Genomic DNA, 23325 nt, shown 5'->3' on the forward strand with positions numbered 1-23325 from the left:
CCCCTAAAGATGTTATGGTGGGGTTCCCCACGCCTGCTGGTTTGAGCGAATCTATGTCTCTAGCCATTCAGATTGATCGGCGCCTGCGCAAGCGCAAAGTTGTGCACCATATGGCAGTGTCCTCTGAGCAGAGTCCTGAGCCTATGCAATGTGATAGGATTTTGACTAGAGCAGAACGGCAGGGATTCAGACGCCAGAATAGGCTGTGTTTTTACTGTGGTGATTCTGCTCATGTTATTTCTGATTGCCCTAAGCGTACTAAGAGGGTCGCTAGGTCTGTTACCATCAGTACTGTACAGCCTAAATTTCTCTTATCTGTGACCTTGATTTGCTCATTATCGTCCTTTTCTGTCATGGCATTTGTGGATTCAGGCGCTGCCCTGAACTTGATGGACTTGGAATTCGCCAGGCGCTGTGGTTTTTCCTTGCAGCCTTTGCAGAGCCCTATTCCTTTGAGGGGCATTGATGCTACGCCGTTGGCCAAGGATGAACCTCAGTATTGGACTCAGCTGACCATGTGCATGGCTCCAGCACATCAGGAAGATTGCCGTTTTCTGGTGTTGCATAATTTGCATGATGTTGTGCTGGGTTTTCCATGGTTACAGGGACATAATCCTGTGCTGGATTTGAAATATATGTCTGTGACTAGTTGGGGTTGTCAAGAGGTACATAGTGACGTTCCTTTGATGTCAATTTCCTCTTCCCCCTCTTCTGAAGTTCCTGAGTTTTTGTCGGATTTCCAGGATGTATTTGATGAGCCCAAGTCCAGTTCCCTTCCTCCACATAGGGACTGTGATTGTGCTATTAACTTGATTCCTGGCTGTAAGTTCCCTAAGGGCCGACTTTTCAATCTGTCTGTGCCAGAGCATGCCACTATGCGGAGTTATGTTAAGGAGTCTTTAGAGAAGGGGCATATTCGGCCGTCTTCGTCACCATTGGGAGCGGGATTTTTTTTTGTTGCCAAGAAGGATGGCTCCTTGAGACCCTGTATTGATTATCGCCTTCTTAATAAGATCTGTTGTGAGTTCCGCTCTTGGGCTCCCTCCGGTGGTTATAAGTAGCATTTTTGTGAGTTCTGCTCTTGGGCTCCCTCCTGTGGTTTTGAGTGGTATGGCTGCTTCTTGGATTTAGCATCAGCAGCTGTTCTCACTGATCGTCTTTCTGGCTCGGCTATATTAGTCTGGTCTTATCCCTAATTCAATGTCAGTGGTCAATTGTTGAGCTTGGAGTCATGGCTCTCTGAGGATTTCCCTGCCACTCTGACCATTTCAGCAAAGCTAAGTCCTTGCTTGTCTTTTTGCAGTTCACTTGTTGTGGACTTTGTTGTTTGGCATTTTCTATGTTTTGCTCATTTGTCCAGCTTATCAGTATGGATCTATTTAGCTAAGCTGGAAGTTCTGGGCAGCAGAGTTTGCCTTCCACACCTTTAGTCAGGTGTGGAGATTTTTGCATTTCTCTGCGGTGGACTTTTTCTAGTTTTTATTACTGACCGCACAGTTTTCTGTTCTGTACTAATTCTGTCTAGCTAGTAGTGGCCTCCTTTGCTAAATCTTGTTTCATACTACGTATGTCATTTCCTTCTCCTCTCACAGTCATTATTTGTGGGGGGCTGTCCTATCCTTTGGGGATTTTCTCTGAGGCAAGATAGCTTTCCTGTTTCTACCTTTAGGGGTAGCTAGTTCTCCGGCTGTGACGAGGTGTCCAGGGAGTGACAGGAACATCCCACGGCTACTGCTAGTGTCTGTGTTTCCAAGGTTTCCATGGATTTTATTTTGGATCTTCCTGTTTCCCAGAAGATGTCTGTTATCTGGGTGGTTTGTGACCGGTTCTCTAAAATGGTCCATTTGGTACCTTTGCCTAAATTGCCTTCCTCCTCTGACTTGGTTCCATTGTTTTTTCAGCATGTGGTTCGTTTGCATGGCATTCCGGAGAATATTGTGTCTGACAGAGGTTCCCAGTTTGTTTCCAGGTTTTGGCGGGCCTTTTGTGCTAGGATGGGCATTGATTTGTCTTTTTCTTCGGCATTTCATCCTCAGACTAATGGCCAAACTGAGTGAACTAATCAGACCTTGGAAACCTATTTGAGATGCTTTGTGTCTGCTGACCAGGATGATTGGGTGGCTTTCTTGCCGTTGGCCGAGTTTGCCCTTAATAATCGGGCTAGTTCGGCTACTTTGGTTTCGCCTTTCTTTTGTAATTTTGGTTTTCATCCTCGTTTTTCTTCGGGGCAAGTTGAGCCGTCTGATTGTCCTGGTGTGGATTCTGTAATGGACAGGTTACAGCAGATTTGGACTCATGTGGTAGACAATTTGACGTTGTCTCAGGAAAAGGCTCAACGTTTTGCTAACCGCCGACTGTGTGTTGGTCCCCGGCTTCGGGTGGGGGATTTAGTCTGGTTATCTTTTCGTTATGTTCCTATGAAGGTTTCGTCCCCTCAGTTCAAGCCTCGGTTTATTGGTCCTTATAAGATTTTTGAGATTATCAATCCGGTATCTTTTCGTTTGGCCCTTCCAGCCTCTTTTGCCATCCATAATGTTTTCCATAGATCTTTGTTGCGGAGATATGTGGTGCCCATTGTTCCCTCTGTTGATCCTCCTGCCCCGGTGTTGGTTGATGGGAAGTTGGAATATGTGGTTGAGAAAATTTTGGATTCTCGTTTTTCGAGGCGGAGGCTTCAGTATCTTGTCAAGTGGAAGGGTTATGGCCACGAGGATAATTCTTGGGTTGTTGCCTCCGATGTCCATGCCGCCGATTTGGTTCGTGTTTTTCACTTGGCTCGTCCTGATCGGCCTGGGGGCTCTGGTGAGGGTTTGGTGACCCCTCCTCAAGGGGGGGTACTGTTGTGAATTCCGCTCTTGGGCTCCCTCCGGTGGTTGTAAGTGGCATTTTTGCGAGTTCTGCTCTTGTTCTCCCTCCGGTGGTTTTAAGTGGTACTGCTGCTCCTTGGATTTAGTAGTCAGCAGCTGCTTCCACTGATTGTCTTTCTGGCTCGACTATTTAGCCTGGTTCTATCCTTCAGCCTGTGCCAGTTGTCAATGGTTCCTGGTTGGATTCACATCTCTGCTTGGATTTCCCTGATATTCTGACCAGTTCAGCAAAGATAAGTCCTTGCTTTGTTCTTTTGCAGTCCACTTGTTGTGGACTTAATCTTTCTGCACTTTCTATGTTTTTTCTAGTCCAGCTTGTCAGTATGGATTTATTCAGTTAAGCTGGAAGCTCTGGGAAGCAGATTTACCCTCCACACCTTTAGTCAGGTGTGGAGATTTTTGTAAACTCTGTGGTGGATTTTTCTAGTTTTTAATACTGACCGCACAGTATTCTTTCCTGTTCTATTTATCTAGTTAGACTGGCTTCCTTTGCTACATCCTGGTTTCATTCTGCGTATGTCATTTCCCTCTCCACTCACAGTCAATATTTGTGGGGGGCTGTCCTATCCTTTGGGGATTTTCTCTGAGGCAAGATAGCTTTCCTGTTTCTATCTTTAGGGGTAGTTAGTCCTACGGCTGTGTTGAGGTGTCTAGAGAGTGACAGGAACATCCCACGGCTACTTCTAGTTTGTGTTAAGCTTAGGAACTGCGGTCAGTACAGGTACCACCTCCTCCAGAGCACGTCCCATGTTGCTCCTAAACCACCAGCTCATAACAGGATCCGCTCCGTACCTTGGCAGATCAGTCAAATGGCTAGTTTAACACAAATGATGCAGGATCTGTCTAGGGCCTTGGCCATGTCTCATAACCACCTGCAAAGAGAGTTTTCTGACATTGTAAGATCTTTTCCGGGATCTTCTTCCCAGTCTGGCTGTAAGCACTCTGACACTGTTAATGTCCCATTGCACTCTCCTGAACCTACGGTCAGGCTCCCAGATACCTTCTCAGGGGAAAAGGAGAAGTTCCATACGTTCAAGGAGAATTGCAAGTTGTTGTTTTCTCTTAGACCCTGATCTTCTGGAAATGAGAGTCAGCTGGTTGGGATAATAATTTCTTTATTTCGGGAGGGACCTCAATCATGGGCTTTCTCTTTAACTGCTACTGTGCCTGAACATATGTCTGTTGATAAATTATTTGAGGCCTTAGGACTTAATTTTGACAAGCCTGACTGGATCAGAGTGGCAGAGGACACAATCATGAGTCTCTTTCAGGGTAAGCTATCGGCTGAATGGTATAGTTCCGAGTTCCATTCAATTGTCCACTGAGATGTTCTGGGATGATTCTGCGCTGAGATGTCAGTTCAGGAGAGGACTGTCGGATCACCTGAAGGATGCTCTGGCTCTCCTTCCACCACCCAGCTCATTGGAGGAGGCTATGACTCAGGCTATTCCTATGGATCGGTGGCTGCAGGAAAGAGATGTTACACAGCGAAAAGTTTTGTTGCTCGCTGCTAAACCTGTTGTTTTGCCACCATCTGAACCCATGGAGGTGGGGGACACCAACTCCAAGGAGGAGAGGGAGCGACGACGTGATGGGAAATTATTCTTTAATTGTGGAGATTCAGGACATTGGAAGAAGGACTGCCCCTCTTGTCCATCAATTAACAAGCTTCCGAGTCTGGGTGATTGTTGAGGAAGTCACCCAGACTCTCAGGTACCATTTTCTTCATTTCAAAAAGTTTTATTTGAGGTGGAACTGTATTATGGAGGTGATTACGTATCCACTTCAGCTTTTGTGGACTGTGGATCTTCCATCAACTTCATTGACTCTAGTCTGGTGTCCAAGTTAAAGTTAGGGACAGTTAGGCTAGAGACTCTCATCCATACCGTTGGCTCAAAATGTTATTAAGTTTGTCTCTGAGGAGTTCCTCCTCAAGGAGGGGTCCTTGCACTAGGAACAAATTTCATGTTATATTCTGAATAATCTTCCTGCGGGACTGGTGTGGTTCCCATGGTTACAGAAGCATAATCCTGATATAGACTGGGGATCTCGTAATATTATTAAATGGGGTCTTAATTGTCCCAATGCTTGTCTTTCTGCTGTTTTTATGTCTGCCATTAATCTGGAGGGTATTCCGGAGTACCTGAAGGATTTTGGGGACGTGTTCTCTGAAAAAGAAGCTGAGGTCTTGCCACCACATCGTCCATATGGTTGTACAAGTAATCTTATTCCGGGTTCTAAATTGCCCAAAGCCCGTTTGTACAATCTTTCTGGCCCGGAAGCTTCCGCTATGAAAAACTATATCTCTGATAGTCTACATAAAGGTCACATCCATCCTTCTGTTTCACCTGTGGCTGCTGGATTCTTTTTTGTTAAGAAAAAAAATATGGTGGTTTACTACGGTGCCTCGATTTCCAGGAACTAAATAAAATTATGGTGAGAACTACCTACCCTCTTCCACTCATTCCAGATCTTAATAACCAATTGTCTGGGGCTAAGTAGTTTTCCAAACTTGATCTCAGGGAAGCATAGAACCTTATCCACATTCGGGAAGGGGATGAGTGAAAAACGGCATTTCTCACCTCTGAGGGTCTGTTTGAAAATTTGGTCATGCCCTTCGGTCTCAAGAATGCACCCGCAGTTTTTCAGAACTTCATGAATTATGTTTTTTCTGATTTTATTGGGCGCTTTACGGTTGTATACCTGGATATACTTGTTTTCTCGCCTGACAAGGAATCCCACATTGGTCAATTACGTGCTGTTCTTCATAAGTTACGGGGGAATTCTCTGTTCACTAAACCCGAGAAATGTTTGTTTTGTGTCCAGGAGCTTTTTTTTCTGGGGATCATCCTTTCTGCTAATGGGTTTTGGATGGATCCCAGGAAGGTACAGGCCATTGTTGATTGGGTGCAACCCAGAGACCTCAAAGGTCTGCAGCGTTTTCTGGGTTTCACCAATTATTATCAAAAATTCATCAAGGGGTTTACTCAGGTGGTCAAGCCACTCACCAATCTCACTCTCAAGGGGGCTGATCTGAAAGTCTGGTCACCCTTGGTAGTCGAAGCATTTTCTACATTACAGAAGTCTTTTTTGTCTGCTCTTGTATTGGTTCTGCCCGATCCATCAGAACCGTTCATTATAGAGGTGGACGCATCGGAGTTGGGAGTGGGGGTGGTGGTGTCTCAGGGACATGTTACTTTGACCTATTTAAGACCATGTGTCTTTTTCTCCAGGAAGTTTTCTTCTGCGGAGAGGAATTATGATGTTGGTAACAGGGATTTATTGGCCATAAAATTGGCTTTTGAAGAATGGAGGCACTTTTTGGAGGGGGCGGTTCCTCGTATCACAGTGATTACGAACCACAAGAACCTGTCTTACAGTGAGTCTGCCAAGTGGTTAACTCTTAGGCAGGCGATTAGGTCACTTTTTTTCTCGTTTTCATTTTTCTATCAACTTTCGGCCTGGTTCCAAGAATGTCAAGGCGGATGCCTTATCTCGCAGTTTTGATCCAATATCACCCCCGAACCTTCTTCTTCCATTCTTCAGCAAGGGGGTGTTGTTGCTCGGGTATCCTCTGAATTGGAGTATGAAATTCGGGAAGCTCAGTCTCTCGTTCCTCCCTTTTTGCCTGATAATAAGCTCTTTGTAGCAGTTCAGTACAGGTTGAGAGTTCTCCGGGAGTTCCATGATTCTGCTCTCAGTGGACACCCGGGGATCTCAGTTACTTGGAAAGCCATTTCTAGGCTATTTTGGTGGTCTTCCATGATCTCTGATGTCGCTGTGTTTGTGTCTGCTTGTGATACCTGTGCCCATGCTAAGAGCTCCCATAACTGGCCGGCCGGGGAATTGATGCCATCGCCAATTCCAGTCCTGAGGAACAATCTTGGGTCCCGGCGCGATCTGTCAATGCTGATCAATTGGTTTGGGTGTTTCATATACATTATCCTGGGAAACCTGGGGGTTCAGTGGCCCCCCTTGAGAGGAGTGTATTGTCATGATCCAGACCGGGTTTTGGGTCCTGTCTTCACTTTTTCCCGGTCTGATCATGTCATGGCTTAACTTTTCTCAGCCTCAGTCTGGTCTCAGGTTTGCTACTTAGCCCCGCTGTGTCCTGAAGATCATGTCAGTTATAGTTTCTGCCTAGTGCTGCTGTAAGCTGACTCTGATTTCTCCAGTTTGTCCTGCTGCATTTGCTGTCTCAACCGGTGATTCTTTTCCCCTGTTCCCATCTTGACTCAGTGTTTCCTGTTAGTGTGCAGACTTCCCAGTTTGACTTGGCATGTATCCTGACCTGTTTCTGTTATTTTTCTTATGGCTTATCTGCTCCTGACTGTTACTGACCCCCTGGCTTGTCTCCAACCTCAAATTTGCTTTTTCCTTTGGTACTGTGCTACAGTCTAGGATTTGAACCTGTTTGTTTTGACTCTTCTGCTGCCACCTGTGGTAGCCTCACTTTTGCACTGCAGGTAAGCTCTGTTAGGTGCAGACCTGCTTCCTTTCTACTGCCATCTAGTGAAGCCTGCACCTACCTGCATTGCAGCAGCATGACACTCTGATTTTGAAGATGCCGAGGGAAACTAGTGTGAAAACGCCAAAAGTCCCCACATTTTTTAGCAACTCCAAGTTGTGCAAAAATATTGTGATTTTTCAAAGCAATTTACACCACAATTCTGAAGTTGCTTTCATTAATCAGGGCATATGGGGCATACAGTAATTACTAAACAATATACTGTTTATAAGTCATAGATAAAATCTATTGACCAAGAAAAGAATTAAAAATATTGTTTTAGTTTTTCATTTGCAATATTTTTAACTAATTAATTTTTTTTTTAAATTCTTTGGGGTATAGCAAATAGATGGCAAAATATCAAAATAAATTGGGGAGAATTATGGTGATGACGGTGTAAATTTATGCTGCATTTACACTAAAAGATAATCATGAACAAGCATTCTTTAACAATGATCTAGCAGTGTAAATAGGCTGCTGATCAAACGAGGCATGAGAAACACGCTCATTGACTGGAGGAGATGATCTTTTGTACAGTGCAAAAAATCATGAAAATAGGCATTTAAACGACTGCCGATTGGTTTACCGATCAGTGCTGCCAATTGATCAATGTAAACATACCCTTACACTAGAAAGTATGAAGATGTGCCAAATGTATCATATATTTAGAATTTTTTCATAAATTTGACGTAATTTAAGACCCTCTAGTCTAAATTTGTATTGCCTAGGAACTATACCATTTTGATAGTACGCCACATTAGGAGATACTTTTAATTATATGATGCAAATAAAGGCAGCACAGACACAAACAAAGCAGATTCCTCTCATAATGAATTCTCCCAATACTTGTATGGATCTGTACATTATTAGCTTTTAATCAATAGATTTATTTTCTATTATTTTGAGTATTACCTACAGACATTTTTCTAGTATTTTGTGGTTTTATGTGCAATCAGTTTAAATGTATATGTATACAAAAATGTATTGATTAAGGATTATGTTGTATATTTATCTCTTTCCTTTTCACTTATTTTTGCATCATAGACTAAAACTATGCAAAACGGTACCCAAAAGAAGGTTAAAAGAACCCTTCCAAACCCTCCACCAGAAGAAGCTGTCAGTGGTTTACAGTCTACATATAGCACAGTTGGATCTGTTTCTCGTAGAAGAATTTGTAGGAACACAACAATGGCTCGAGCCAAAATTCTTCAGGATATTGATAGAGAATTAGATCTTGTTGAAAGAGAATCTTCCAAACTGCGCAAAAAACAAGCTGAATTAGATGAAGAAGAGAAAGAAATTGATGCAAAACTGAGATATCTGGAAATGGGAATCAACAGAAGAAAAGAGGCTTTACTGAAAGAGAGAGAAAAGAGAGAAAGAGCTTATCTACAAGGTGTTGCTGAAGAACGTGATTATATGTCAGATAGTGAAGTTAGTAATACAAGGCCAACTAGAATTGAAAACCACCTTGGATTAGACAGGCCACAAACTACTGCACAAACAGAATACAGTCCTTATTTGCCACCACAGACTCAAACAGAAACTCCATTTGCACCTCAGACAAGCCCTTACACACAATACCAATATCAAACCCCTACTTTGCTTACACAAGCTCCAACACAATTTCCTCAACAGTCCCTTTATCAACAACCTTTATACCATCAGCAAGTTTCATCATACCAAACCCAATCAACTTTTCAAGCTGTTCCAACTATGTCTTATACTCCTCAACCACAGTCCACACAAAGTCAGCAATCTTCTTATCAACACACTTCACAGCTATTATTATTGCAGCAAAAAGCAAGGCAAAGTGCTTTAGATTTAGATGCTAAAATAGCATCACATTATGATGTTATAAGAAACCAACCTCTTATAATTGCTCCTGTTTCCACTGATAGCAGCTACTCTGTTTCTCATCTTGGCAGTAAATATAGCACTTTGGACTTACGATTAGGCTTAGATGAAAAAAGTAGCATGGCAAGTAGTCCAATGTCTAGCATATCTGCAGATTCTTTTTATGCTGATCTAGAACATCATGCTTCTAGAAATTATGTTCTAATTGATGACATCGGGGAACTTACTAAAGGTTCAGGTTCTATGAGCTCTGCATTTGGACTACATGAAAAAGAGCTTTCCAAAACTGATCGTCTACTTCGAACTGTAGATTCTCGACGAACTCCGGAGGTAACAGATTTTTTATCCCCTATTTCAACTTCTAATAGGCTACATACATATGGAAAAGGAGATGAAGACTCAATGGAAGATCCTTATGAGCTAAAACTTCTTAAACATCAAATAAAGCAAGAATTTCGTAGAGGTACAGAGACTTTAGATCCTCTAGCTGGCTTTTCACCTTATTATCATTCAGATAGTCTGTACAGACATTTTCCTAAGAGTGAAAAATATAGCATTAGCAGACTCACACTAGAAAAACAGGCTGCTAAACAGCTACCACCTGCTATACTATATCAAAAACAACCTAAGCATAAAAAATCTTTAATAGACCAAAAAATTTCAAAGTTTTCTCCAATTCAGGAAAATAGAGATCTAGAACCTGACTATTCCACCTATCTTTCTTCTAGTACATCGTCAATTCCAAGTATCTCTTCAAAGGTAAGACTACTGCAGGATGATATCACATATGGCTTGCGGAAAAATATCACAGATCAGCAGAAATTTTTGGGTCCTGCTTTAGCACAAAGCCTTGGGACAACTCTTAATACAAATCTCAGAACTGCAATTCAGGATGAAGTTGATAAACCCTATGTTAGTGGGAATCGATCACGGCCTTCATCCAGACCATCATCTGTTTACGGTCTAGATTTATCTATGAAAAGAGACTTATCTAGCACATCTTTAAGACAGAAAGCTGAGTCAGAAGCATTAGAAGGAACATTCAGCCATGCAGCACCTTCTGGAAGAACAAAACCATCAAGTCTTCCTATTAGTCAAAGTAGGGGAAGGATTCCAATAGTAGCACAGAATTCCGAAGAAGAAAGTCCATTAAGTCCTGTTGGCCAACCAATGGGGATGGCAAGAGCTGCAGCTGGACCTTTGCCACCAATATCTGCAGACACCAGAGATCAGTTTGGATCTAGTCACTCTTTGCCTGAAGTACAACAGCACATGAGGGAAGAATCCAGAACTCGTGGCTATGATCGAGACATTGCATTCATCATGGATGACTTTCATGCCATGTCTGATAGTGAAGGTAATCAGGAAATTAGAATTATTTACCACTGCCACAACACAAACCTTCATTTCTTTGCATGCTATTAATGTATTTTGTGACTTAAACATTTCCTCTGTTTTGTGGATTCTAAGTGTTCTTTCTTTATGTAATTCTTTTCTACCTGGATTTATTTAAACATGTTTTTGTTTTGTTTTCATGTTCCTTTTGTTCTCATTGCTTTTGTTCTTATTTGTAAATGTGCATAAAACACACTCTCATTGTAATGTGTGTACCACAGGAAAAAAAGATGCCTCAATTGTTCCCTGTTCTTTATACATATCTGCATTGTGATATATTTTAAAAATGATTAAGTATTTAAAGAAAAGAAAAGGAAAAGTTTTTTTTTTCTAAATTGTCAAAACATTTAATCGATTAAATTTTGTAAAATTCAATCGAAGTTAAAAACCAAAAAGCTGTTAAATTTCAAGTGTACTACTCTGGTGTTAATATGCTTATACTAATCTCACTCCATACAAATCTGTATTATAATTAATAGTAACTATGCATTTTGATATATATTTTATTTAAGGACTATAATACAACTAACAATGGAATTATAAACTCCTTGCTGCTGTCAGCACCTGCAATAGTCTGCTTTGCAACCTGCTTTAGCAAGCTCTTAGCAGCAGCAAGGAGATATAACGACAGAGCTATTGTGGGTGCTTTGGTATCTGAAATATTTATTTATTTAAAACATAGACTTTTCTTTGTAATGGTTTGTGAAATGTGTGCAATGCATTCATTTTTGTGCTTTTGTTATTTTTTTGTTTAATAAATGTACGTGTGCTAATAATTAAATATGTGCATGCATTTTTTTAATTGCTTATGACTATTGAAAAGAAATAGACCGCATGACATGACTGCATGGAAATCTTATCAGCAGTATTTTGGTTTATACAATAATATTTTGTTATAAAATTTAAATTTATAAAATATTGTTATACATTGCACTTTATAAGTATACAAGAAAATATCATGGTCAAACTGCAAAATTGCAATTCAATTGGAGGGTAGTATAAATTGGGTAACTGGGTAATTAGACAGAAAACATAAGTGAACAGTTTAATTGATATAATGAAGGTGTTAAAAATATTAAGAGGAAAACAATGTAATCAACTCTGTGAAGCCCACCATAACACACACTGTAGACATGTTTCAAAGATTCAAATCCTACATTTATGGAATTCTTAATTAAAGGAAGATTAATATTTTAGACATTTAAGACATATGAAGCAATGCTGTAACTCTCTGAAAGGCACAGATCCCTGGGATACCCAAAATTCACTAAAGTTGTTCTCTGGTAACTGCCAGGTAGAGAGGTAGTTGCCTGTGCATAGCCTGACATTGAAAACTGTGGGAGTTTTCAATGAAAAGAGCAAATCAAGTGAAGCACTGATTAAAGAGAATCTGACAGCAGTTTTTTCCTATATAATCCGAGGGTTGCATGAGGTAGGAGCTGAGACATTGATTTCAGTGATGTATCACTTATTAGGTTGTGTGCTGTTGTTTTAAATTATTTTATCTGCAGGAGATTATCACTGCCCGGACTGGTGCCAACATGAAACCTGGTCCAACCATGCCCCCAGCACTGATTAGCAGATTGCTGTCAATATATAACATACACAAAAAGATGTGGTTTGGTGGACAGCTATCGGAACTCTGCTACATCTAAAAAGTCTGATTGTGTTACAATTGCTGCACCAAGTAAACTAAGTGATGCATCATTGGAATTAGAGTCTCTTTTTCTACATTATGCTGCTCTCTGATGAGGTAGCAAAAATCTGTTGACAGATTCCCTTTAGCTATCCTACAAATCATAATCATGTAATAGGTATAAATAACATATTTCTAAAGCAAAAATATAAAAAATATAATATTTATAAAATATTAAATAATTACAAATGTTTCAGTGTTTGAGGTTTAGTGGAAAATACAGAAAAGCTCAATAATAATCATTCATTTGAACTAAAATGTATTTTTATAGCACTTGTATTGACCACTTTTGGTTAAATATCCTGAAAGACCATTGTTGTATACAGTAATCCCCAAAAGATATTTCACCTACAGTGTTTAGATTCTTTGCTGTTCCATGACGGAAATATGTGTTATGAAAATCTAAGCTCAATTTTCAAAATAGACTTTTCATATGTTTTTTATTTTTCATAAAAATCGTACTATAGCTTAATCCTTTGAATTAGAAAATGTATGCAATGCACATTTCTAGATTCAAGGTCAGTAACTTATGCAGAGGGGCATTTTGTACCCATATGTACCGGTCAGTATGCCAGATGTTAGTGGGGCCCACACAGTTGTACCAAATGCACCTTTATGCATATGAATATATGGTACTACAATTTTGTTTATTTAGATCCATGTAGGTCTGAGTGTCACATTTAGAAAACAATGAGTTGAATAAGGATACAATATGCCCATCTGAATGAGCCCTTATATACAGTTGCAATCAAAAATTTTCAAACACCATTTCAAATTGGGTTTATTAGCAACATTTACAAGCTTTTGCTGTTTGGAATAAGCCAGTGAAACAAGAACAAGGGTTGTCTCAAGCGAGTGGTCCCAAAAGTTATAAGTAGAGATTATTGCCTTGCATAAACAAAGAAAGGTTGGCTTCCATCTACAGATTATAATATTTGGACTAATCATGTGTCTCCTGAAACAAACTAACAGTGTCATAGATCTCATAAACCTTATGAAAGCAATCTAGAGAATACAAAAAGATAGCACAGGCATTGAATGTTCATAGAGATACAATTGAAAGCACAGTTGTCAAATTCAACCTAAAGGAAAAGTAGCTACACAGCCTGGCAGAATGAGGGAACATATCAACAGCTGTCACCAGAGGAGGCAGGCAGTAAAAAACATAGAGTGACTGCAAAATAAATGCTGAAGAACTCCATGGCCAAAATGCATATTTCTGCTTACCCAAAAGCACAACAAAAGTCAGCTCTAATATGATCAAATCCATATAATTAAGCCATAGGTGTTTTGGCATTTTATTCTTTGGTGCAATGAAGCAAAATAAGCCTGTGGGTCAACTTTATCTTCTCGGGAGGAAAAATGAAGCATACATTGAAAAGAACACCATGCTTACAGTGAAGCATAATGGAGGATCGGTGATGCTATCTGGCTTCTTTTCTTCCTCTAACACTGGAAACCTACAGTACGTGGAGGACAAATTGGATTAAATCAAGCATCATGAAATCCTAAGAAAACATGTCAAGCTTTCCTTGAGCTTGAGTAGAATTGGTCCGTACAAATGACAGTGATCCCAAGCCTGTCTCAAGTTCCACCAAAGCTTGGTTTCAGAGGACGTCCTGGAAGAGAATTTACTGGCCATCACAGTTGCGTGACTTGAACCCCATAGAAAATCTTTGGTGCAATTTGAAGGAGGTAGTTGGTGTACACAAAAATATTTGTGATCCCAGAGGCCATTGCCCATTAGGAATAAATAAGATTTATCAGGAACACCAGCAAAAGCTTGTTCCTGGTTTACATCACTTTTGCAGCTGATCAAATTAAAAACAAAGGGGGCTGTACTAAACACAAAATATGTGTCCTGAAAATGCTGAATTTTTAAGACTGCAGTAGTCAGTAAAATTGCCATTACAACCCCGTGTAATGTGTAAATGTAAACAAAACAAGAATGCAATAATGTGGAAATCTCTTCTAGCCATATTTTATTAACAACAGAGCATAAAACACAGATCAGAAGTAGAAAGACATTTTCCAATTTCATGAAAAAATAACTTATGTAGAAATTGATGGCAGCAATAAATCTAGAAAAAAGTTGGAACAGGGCAATGTCTACCATTGTGTTACATCACTTCTTCTTTTGTAAACACCTGGGAAGTGAGGAGACCAATTGTTGGATTAATGGGAGTGGAATTATGTCCCATTCTTGTTTGATTAGGATTTTTTAGCTGCTCATGTTGTTGTGATGGATGCAGTATTGTCTTGCTGAAAAATGCAGTGACATTCCTGAAATAGATGTTGTCTGGATTGGAGCATCTACAGGTCCTTCTCAAAAAATTAGCATATAGTGTTAAATTTCATTATTTACCATAATGTAATGATTACAATTAAACTTTCATATATTATAGATTCATTATCCACCAACTGAAATTTGTCAGGTCTTTTATTGTTTTAATACTGATGATTTTGGCCTACAACTCCTGATAACCCAAAAAACCTGTCTCAATAAATTAGCATATTTCAACCGTCCAATCAAATAAAAGTGTTTTTTAATAACAAACAAAAAACCCATCAAATAATAATGTTCAGTTATGCACTCAATACTTGGTCGGGAATCCTTTGGCAGAAATGACTGCTTCAATGCGGCGTGGCATGGAGGCAATCAGCCTGTGACACTGCTGAGATGTTATGGAGGCCCAGGATGCTTCAATAGCGGCCTTAAGCTCATCCAGAGTGTTGGGTCTTGCGTATCTCAACTTTCTCTTCACAATATCCCACAGATTCTCTATGGGGTTCAGGTCAGGAGAGTTGGCAGGCCAATTGAGCACAGTAATACCATGGTCAGTAAACCATTTACCAGTGGTTTTGGCACTGTGAGCAGGTGCCAGGAAGCATGAAGTGCTCCAAAATCTCCTGATAGCTAGCTGCATTGACCCTGCTCTTGATGAAACACAGTGGACCAACACCAGCAGCTGACATGGCACCCCACACCATCACTGACTGGGTACTTGACACTGGACTTCAGGCATTTTGGCATTTCCTTCTCCCCAGTCTTCCTCCAGACTCTGGCACCTTGATTTCCGAATGACATGCAAAATTTGCTTTCATCAGAAAAAAGTACTTGGGACCACTTAGCAACAGTCCAGTGCTGCTTCTCTGTAGCCCAGGTCAGGCGCTTCTGCCGCTGTTTATGGTTCAAAAGTGGCTTTACCTGGGGAATGCGGCACCTGTAGCCCATTTCCTGCACACGCCTGTGCACGGTGGCTCTGGATGTTTCCACACCAGACTCAGTCCACTGCTTCCTCAGGTTCCCCAAGGTCTGGAATCGGTCCTTCTCCACAATTTTCCTCAGGGTCCGGTCACCTCTTCTCGTTGTACAGCGTTTTCTGCCACATTGTTTCCTTCCAACAGACTTACCATTGAGGTGCCTTGATACAGCACTCTGGGAACAGCCTATTTGTTGAGAAATTTCTTTCTGGGTCTTACCCTCTTGCTTGAAGGTGTCAATGATGGCCTTCTTGACATCTGTCAGGTCGCTAGTCTTACCCATGATGGGGGTTTTGAGTAATGAACCAGGCAGGGAGTTTTTAAAAGCCTCAGGTATCTTTTGCATGTGTTTAGAGTTAATTAGTTGATTCAGAAGATTAGGGTAATAGGTCATTTAGAGAACCTTTTCTTGATATGCTAATTTATTGAGACAGGTTTTTTGGGTTATCAGGAGTTGTAGGCCAAAATCATCAGTATTAAAACAATAAAAGACCTGACAAATTTCAGTTGGTGGATAATGAATCTATAATATATGAAAGTTTAATTGTAATCATTACATTATGGTAAATAATGAAATTTAACACTATATGCTAATTTTTTGAGAAGGACCTGTATATAATACTCAGCATTGATAGTGCTTTCATGATGTGTAAGATACCCATAACATGAAGACTAATACAACCCCATAGCATCAAAGATGCAGGCTTTACATGTGTGCACTGGTAACAAGCTGGATGATCTCTCTCTTTTTGAGTCCGCAAAACTCGGATTCTGTGGTTTTCACAATGAATTTAAAATTTCAATCCATCTGACTATAGGACAGGTTTTCCTTTTGCCTCAGTTCATTTTAAATAAGATTTGGCCCCTGGAAGACAGCAGTGTTTCTGTATTGTGTTGATTTATGGCTTCTTCTTTGCATGATAGATCTTTAATTTGCATTTGTGGATGGCAAGGCGAATTGTCTTCACAGACAATGATTTCTAGAAGTAGATGACAAGCATCGGTTGGCCTTGTCTGAAACCCTCTGAATCTTTTGATGATATTATGCACTGTAGATGGTGGGGTATTCAAATTCTTTTCAATTTTACATTGAAGAACATTTTTCTGAAATTGTACCACATCTTTTAGACGCAGTTCACAGATTACTGAACCTTTAACCATCTTTGCTTTTGAGAGACTCTGCCTCTCTAACGTTCCCGTTTTATACACAGTAATGTAACTTAGTTGAAAATTGGCCCTACAGCTGTTTTTCATTAGTACCAGCCATTTGTTAACCTTGTCTCAATATTTTGTAAGATATGAGTAATTTTCTTCAAATTAAATGGAAAAAATGTCCAACTTTCAACTTCTAATGTGTTCTATGTCCTGTTGTGAATAAAATATAGATTTTCAAATCATTGCATTCCTTTTTTCTTTACATTTTGCACAGCGTCCCAACTATTTGGTAATTGGGGTCGTAGTTGTGTTGAGGCATTTAAATTGTTCTTGTTTGATAGGTTTATTGCAAACAGTAGAAAAGTTTTGAACATTTTGCTAATAAACATAATTTGCAATGGGGCGTACATATTTTTAAATGCAACTGTACTTCTCTTTTGAGAGACACAATGTTTGTTTTACTCAGACCCATGCAGCGAGAAGCACATTTAACAATATTTACAATGAAAATTACTACTCGTTGCATGGGGCTGAAAAAAATAAAGTTGCCTCTCTACAATGAGAAGAACAGTGTACATATATATATATATATATATATATATATATATAATCTAGCTTATTGCAGAAATCTTTTCAGCCTCTGTGTATTTCCCTTTTACTGCTTTTGTCTCATTCAGTCATAGGATCTCTGGAATCCTACCATTAGCTTCTCTAACAATGCAGCTAAAAATGTGATGTGAGATGTCTGTTGGTAAATGAATGTTTTTTCTGTTTGTTTTGGGTAACCTCCAGAAAATTCCTTTAATGATGGTAGGAGTCTTCTGTTGCCAGTCTTGTAGAGTTCGTGTACTGTATGTCTTTGTATTGCATGTTGGTTTTGTTCTTTAATAAGAACTTACTGGAATATATTGATAATTGAAATATTGTTTTTATTTATAAAGGAAAACTCTACTAATGATAGCTATGAGTTAATAATTTATTTTAGAATTACAATGATGCCTACAATCAGTATTAAAGTAAGTTTTTAACCTTTATAAGGAACAAATATTGTTACTGACGTAACCTAATACAGTAGTGATATCCAAAAAAATATATAAAATGTTATTGCTATATTTTAATTGTCAAAATCCCTACAGAATGTTGATCATAAATTAAAATATGAATATAATAAAGTCCCTTTTTAAATTTGTATGCATTTGCCAAATATGTACATTTGATAAGGCAGATTAAAATTCCGTATCTTATAGAGGACAAAACTAAAGTGTATGACAATGCAAATGAAATGAATGATGCAACAAAAGTCCCATAACGTACATCATTAGATTGTATTTCACCTCATTTGTTCGTAGTGGTTTGCACTTCAAAGTGATATCCACCAAAAGGTCTGTATTTTCAATGTATATTTTGCTGTGTGAAAAACATGAATTACTGGTTCATTTGTGGTAAGGCATTTTTATCATTAACTAACTCTTAAAATATCCTAATTAACTTTGTGGTACTGGCATTTCAATTTAGGCTTTGGTCTGTGACATTCAATTAGCTAAAATAGTTACTTAGATTTCAATGTATAGAGTCATGGGATAGTATTTTGATTATCTTACCAAAACTTTTGCTTGAAGATTTGAAACACAAAAAAGGAAATCTGTATTTTATCCTTTTTTTAAAAGTATATAAAAAGCATAAACCATAATATTGAGCATATTCTTATTTTTTTGCATGGCAAATTTACAAAAATATCATTTTTAAAAGGGTGCTTTTTAGTATAAATGTACATTATGTTAAACACATACTCATCGTTATGAAATGCAATATATTTAAAGTGTAATGGTTTAGTAGTTCTTACAGTGTGAATCGTATGACTTCATACTGTGTTTTATCAAGGATCGATACTATATATATATTCACTAAATAAAATGATGATTATTAGAAATTATCTGCACACTTAGCCATGTACAGAAATAGCTGATGCCAACATGATAGCCGTTCTGCATGGTGTTCTGCATTACTACCAGAATTTCCCACTGTCAGTCCAATAAGAGTAAAATAAATTGTCCAAACGACAGTAGTAAAGTAGCATATTCTGTTGTAACATATATACTGTTAAAATATTATTCATTCTATCAGTTTGCAAGCTAATGCCACATTACAGTACAATGGGTACTATGCCTATTAACAAGTCCAGCATGTCTCAAATGGGGTGTGCTCCTCTACTTGTGCTTTGCCACAAGTCTTATTCCAATTATGTAGAATAAATATTAATTGCACACTCCTTTTTGACTGCAAACAAGATTTCCTTTATTAAAGTTCAAGACATAAGAGCAACCTCTGAGTGTCTATTCGTTTCAGCCAAATAGGCCTTTTTCACGACAGTTGCTGTATTTCACATGTCCCGGCACGGGTGGTTGCTTTAGTGTGTAATTAATAAAGGAAATCTTTTTTGCATTTAAAAGGAGTCTGCAATTGATATTTATTCTACATAGTCTCTGAGGGATCTCACCAATCCCCTCAATTGACACTTCCGTTGGTGAAATACTTCAGTGTGCATGCCAATATATATTTTCCATGTTATTTCAGTCGTGGACTGGAGTAAAATTTGTGGCATGAGGAATGCCACTACTTGTAATGAATTTGACAAGCTGGGGTTGCCACGCCCTGTCCAACTCCAAACAGTGTGTAAGAATGCCAAAGATTGGAAAATTTTACTTTAGCCTCATGTAGTGCAAAATGTTGTAATTTTTTTACACCAGAATTCTGGAGTAAAAGATTTGATAAATGATAACTCCATTACAAATAAATGTGAATTTAGACAACCACTCCACTGACAGCAGCGCATGTTCAAGCCCATGTTGTATATATTTTTGCCATGTCCTTTGATTATTCCATAAATATGCAAGATAAACTAAGGGTTAATTCATTTCTGCAGTTAGGCGTTTAGTGTCACAAAGAGTTAAGTATGATTGCAGATTGAGAAAGAACAGGACTCCAGGAAAAGAATCACACAAAGTGTTGAACATGGATTTTAAAAAATACAGTATATAATGAATCATGGAAGTGACTAAAAGACTAAAACACATGCACCATGCAGTTTCTGTTAGGACTAGCAGAACGCACCGAGTAAATAGATGAAGTTATTGGTGCGTTCGCAGCCCGGGGTCCACTGTGCAGGAGGAACCTGCTGCTAGCAAATGGCACAATATGACGGTATAAGTGAACTCTGTTACTTCTCAGAGTCGCCGACAAAAGAAAGCACTGAACCCTGTTAGACTCACAGGAGTACACAGCTAACTGCTGAACTGATGGCAGTCAGTGGTCTTGCACACACACAAACTCCTCACCGGAGGTGTCGGTATTCTAGGGCTTATTTCAGCCAGGACCCTGAATACATACACACAAGACCACACTGGCGCAAAGCACATAACATAGATTGATACTAGCGCATGGCCATGCGGTCATGTGAACCTTTTAAAGCTGCAGCAACTACAGGACCTTCCCAGAAGGACCAGTGGGAGGCTGCCACAGAATTTGACCTTCCTAGAGGACCAATGGGAGTTGCTGCAGTACATGAGCATGTGACCCTTGATCTCTAATGAGAGATCTTACCCTGGGCATGCTCAGAAGGGGAAAAGTAGGACTTAGTCCCAAAGATGTCTGCTCACCGCTGACCAGTACTGGCTACAATGGCAGAAGCTGTAAAAGCAGCAGTAACCCTTAGCACAGTGTCAGACGGAGCGAGATGCTGGGACCGACGTCTCCGCTGAGCAGGCTCCACTGCAGCAGGAGAAGAATGGGAGACCGCAGCAGAGATGGCTCGAGATTCCCCCTGTGCAGAGGCGGGAACTCGACCCCTAACAGTTTTTATTCTAGAGAGTTGCTTGATATTAATATATTGCCTTGAAAAAGTATTCTTACCCTGTGAACTTTTCCACATTTTTCATGTCACATCCCCTTTCTTAAATGTATTTTCTTGGTATTTTATTTACTTATTTTATTCAACACAAAAGAGCAAGTATTTGTGAAGTGTAATGGAAATGATACATAGTTTTCTAAATATTGAAAAAAAATATATAGAAATCTAAAAATTATGTGCTTTTGTATTCAGCCCCGTGTATTCAGATACCCCTAATATCCTGAGGGACCAATTGCCTCCAGAAGTCATATAATTAGTAAAGAAAGTCCACATGTGTGTAATTTATTCTCAGAAAATTATGGGTCAAGCACCATCATGAAAAAAGGGACAAATCAGACAGGTCAAGGATAAAGTAATGGAAAAGAGTAATGCAGGCTTAGACTATAGAAAAATAGTTCAAGCTCTAAAAATTGTATGGAGCACTGATCAACCCATCATCCTAAAATGGATGGAGTATGACACAACTGCAGAACTACCAAAGCATGGCTGTCCATATAAGCTGACATCACAAGCAAGGAAATCACTAATTAAAAAAGCAGCTGTAAGGCTCTTTGTCACTCTGGAGGAGCTGCAGAGATCCACAGTCCAGGTGGGAGAATCTGTCAACAGGACAGCTATTAGATATTTCAAAAAGGAGAATAAAAGGAGTGTTTAAAAATATACACAGAATCTTTATTAGACACTGGAAAATAGTAAAAAGACATACCTATAAAGTGCAGGATAAGGACACCAATAGGTGGAGCTCAGTACTAAATAAATTGCAATGATCGCATACCAATATACATGTAAACCACTAAGGAATAAACCCTATAGAATTAATGTCCTAACCATCAAAACAGGGGTATTGAATAATACCAAACAAACAAATATACTCACAGATCTAACAGAGGAATGCACCAGGGAGTGGGGGATGGGGATGGGGTTAAACCAAAATAGGAGAATAAAGGGAATTATCACACACTCAAAACCTAGAAACAGTCACAGTTAAATCCACTAAACGCCTTTCTCCTAATAACCATTCAGCATAAACTGTCTCTGACAATGAGTGCTAGCCAGGACTCAGATTATTTAGGAAATGGGAGTGGCTAAGAGTGTACTGCTGAGAGCCTAAATGCTCCAGAAGCTCTTAATAGAGCAGATTAACCCCTGCACTGCCAAAATAAATGTACACCATGTAATTAGAAGGTGCTTCTAATGAGTTCCAGAGTAGGAGAAATCAGATGCTGTGGTCTTCTGGTTCCTCTCTGTTGTGGTAACCCCGTTACAGGTAGTCAGTAGAGAGTATGGTGATAAAACATATTCTAGTGTAAGTAGATAGACACATTTAATGTAGAAACATTGATTTTCTCTTAAATGTATTAGTTGAATGTTAATGCTTTGAAATAATCAATTCCTAATTTTCAGGAATTCCCAATAAATATGAGATTTTTTTTCTTATTATACAGTACATTTTATATGTCTTCAGTTGATATGAGCTAGTTATCTAGTAAATAAAATATGTAATTTAAAATGAACTAATATAACTGTACAAGATTTTTATTTATACTAGCTGATTAGAAAAACCTCTACTATACCCTTCTTCCCTGAGTTATGAAAACAGTGGTATTTTTTTCTTTTATTGATGTTTATATGCCAGATGACAATATTTTTGTGAACGTCATATCTTCTTCATGTTTAGTTCATTTCAATCTTCACAAATTACTGTATACATGAGGTCACCTATCACTGCACCCAATAAAAATGATTAGGAAATGTTTAGTTCCATTACACTAATGGCATGGCAATTAATTTGTCAAATTTCAGTGAACTAGCTTATTTTTGCTTTGCCGATCTGCTTGCCTGTATGTTTACTTCTGTTCTTGACCTAAGCTGCATGGTTGGCCTTTGCATGACTGCCTCTCAGTAGTCTGTTTCTTCTCCCATTTCCCTTAAATACTTGAAAGAGAAAAATTAATATTACATTGATTTCCAAAGCCTATCATCTTCGGCGTGAAGAAACAGATTGGTTTGACAAGCCTAGAGAATCCCGACTGGAAAATGGACATGGAATTGAGAGAAAACTACCTGACAAATTATCCCACACCCGACCAGCTCATCCACAGGAACAAGTAAGATGTTGGAAAAGCTGACAGCTGCTCATTTACACTCTGAAAACTCTCCACACTAGCATAGAGCTATTGGCCCAGCTTTTAGATGTCCCAATATATTGATGCATTATAAAATTGTAGTCACAACTTCAAAAAGATACTATAAGTTATTGCAAAATAATTTTTTCAGGAATTAGACAGCACAGTACATTCTACGGTGGTAAAGAGTTGATGCTAATTCATTCGCACATCACATTCCGTCGGCCTCGGCAGTGATTTGTGGCTGCATAACAGGAGAAGGACTACTGCCTCTCACCTGGCATTGTCTGCATTTGTTGTGTTAATTAACCTTAATGGCGCAAATTCACTTGTGTGTCAAGCTTCTTAATTGAACCCTAAAAGCCTCCATACACATTAGATGGCTGTTGGCCAATTGATCGTTAAGCTGACAGCCATGTCCTTGGCTCCTTCATACACAGGACCACTGGAGCACTCTGGTTTCAGACACCTAATAGTTTATCTCCAGAGAAAATTAAAGGATTAAGCACTAAAACTCAACAGGCCAGATCCTTCTCTACCCCAATATCGTC

At 39.2% G+C, this 23325-nt stretch overlaps 1 protein-coding gene across 8 annotated transcripts in view; it reads left to right on the forward strand.

The window, feature by feature from the left end:
• The window catches only part of PCLO (piccolo presynaptic cytomatrix protein), a 732405-nt gene that overhangs the window by 554859 nt on the left and 154221 nt on the right, over nt 1–23325 (forward strand). For 5 of the 8 annotated variants that reach the window (XM_077264661.1, XM_077264660.1, XM_077264664.1 and 2 more), the window contains exons 7-9: nt 8419–10588; nt 17534–17551; nt 22623–22756. In XM_077264661.1, the coding sequence (XP_077120776.1) occupies nt 8419–10588; nt 17534–17551; nt 22623–22756 (2322 nt within the window). The remainder of the gene's footprint in view (nt 1–8418; nt 10589–17533; nt 17552–22622; nt 22757–23325) is intronic. The other 3 variants (XM_077264662.1, XM_077264665.1, XM_077264667.1) reach the window with 1 other exon arrangement.

This window comes from Ranitomeya variabilis, chromosome 5 (genome assembly GCF_051348905.1).
Source record: "Ranitomeya variabilis isolate aRanVar5 chromosome 5, aRanVar5.hap1, whole genome shotgun sequence".
Taxonomy (NCBI): Eukaryota; Metazoa; Chordata; class Amphibia; order Anura; family Dendrobatidae; genus Ranitomeya; species Ranitomeya variabilis.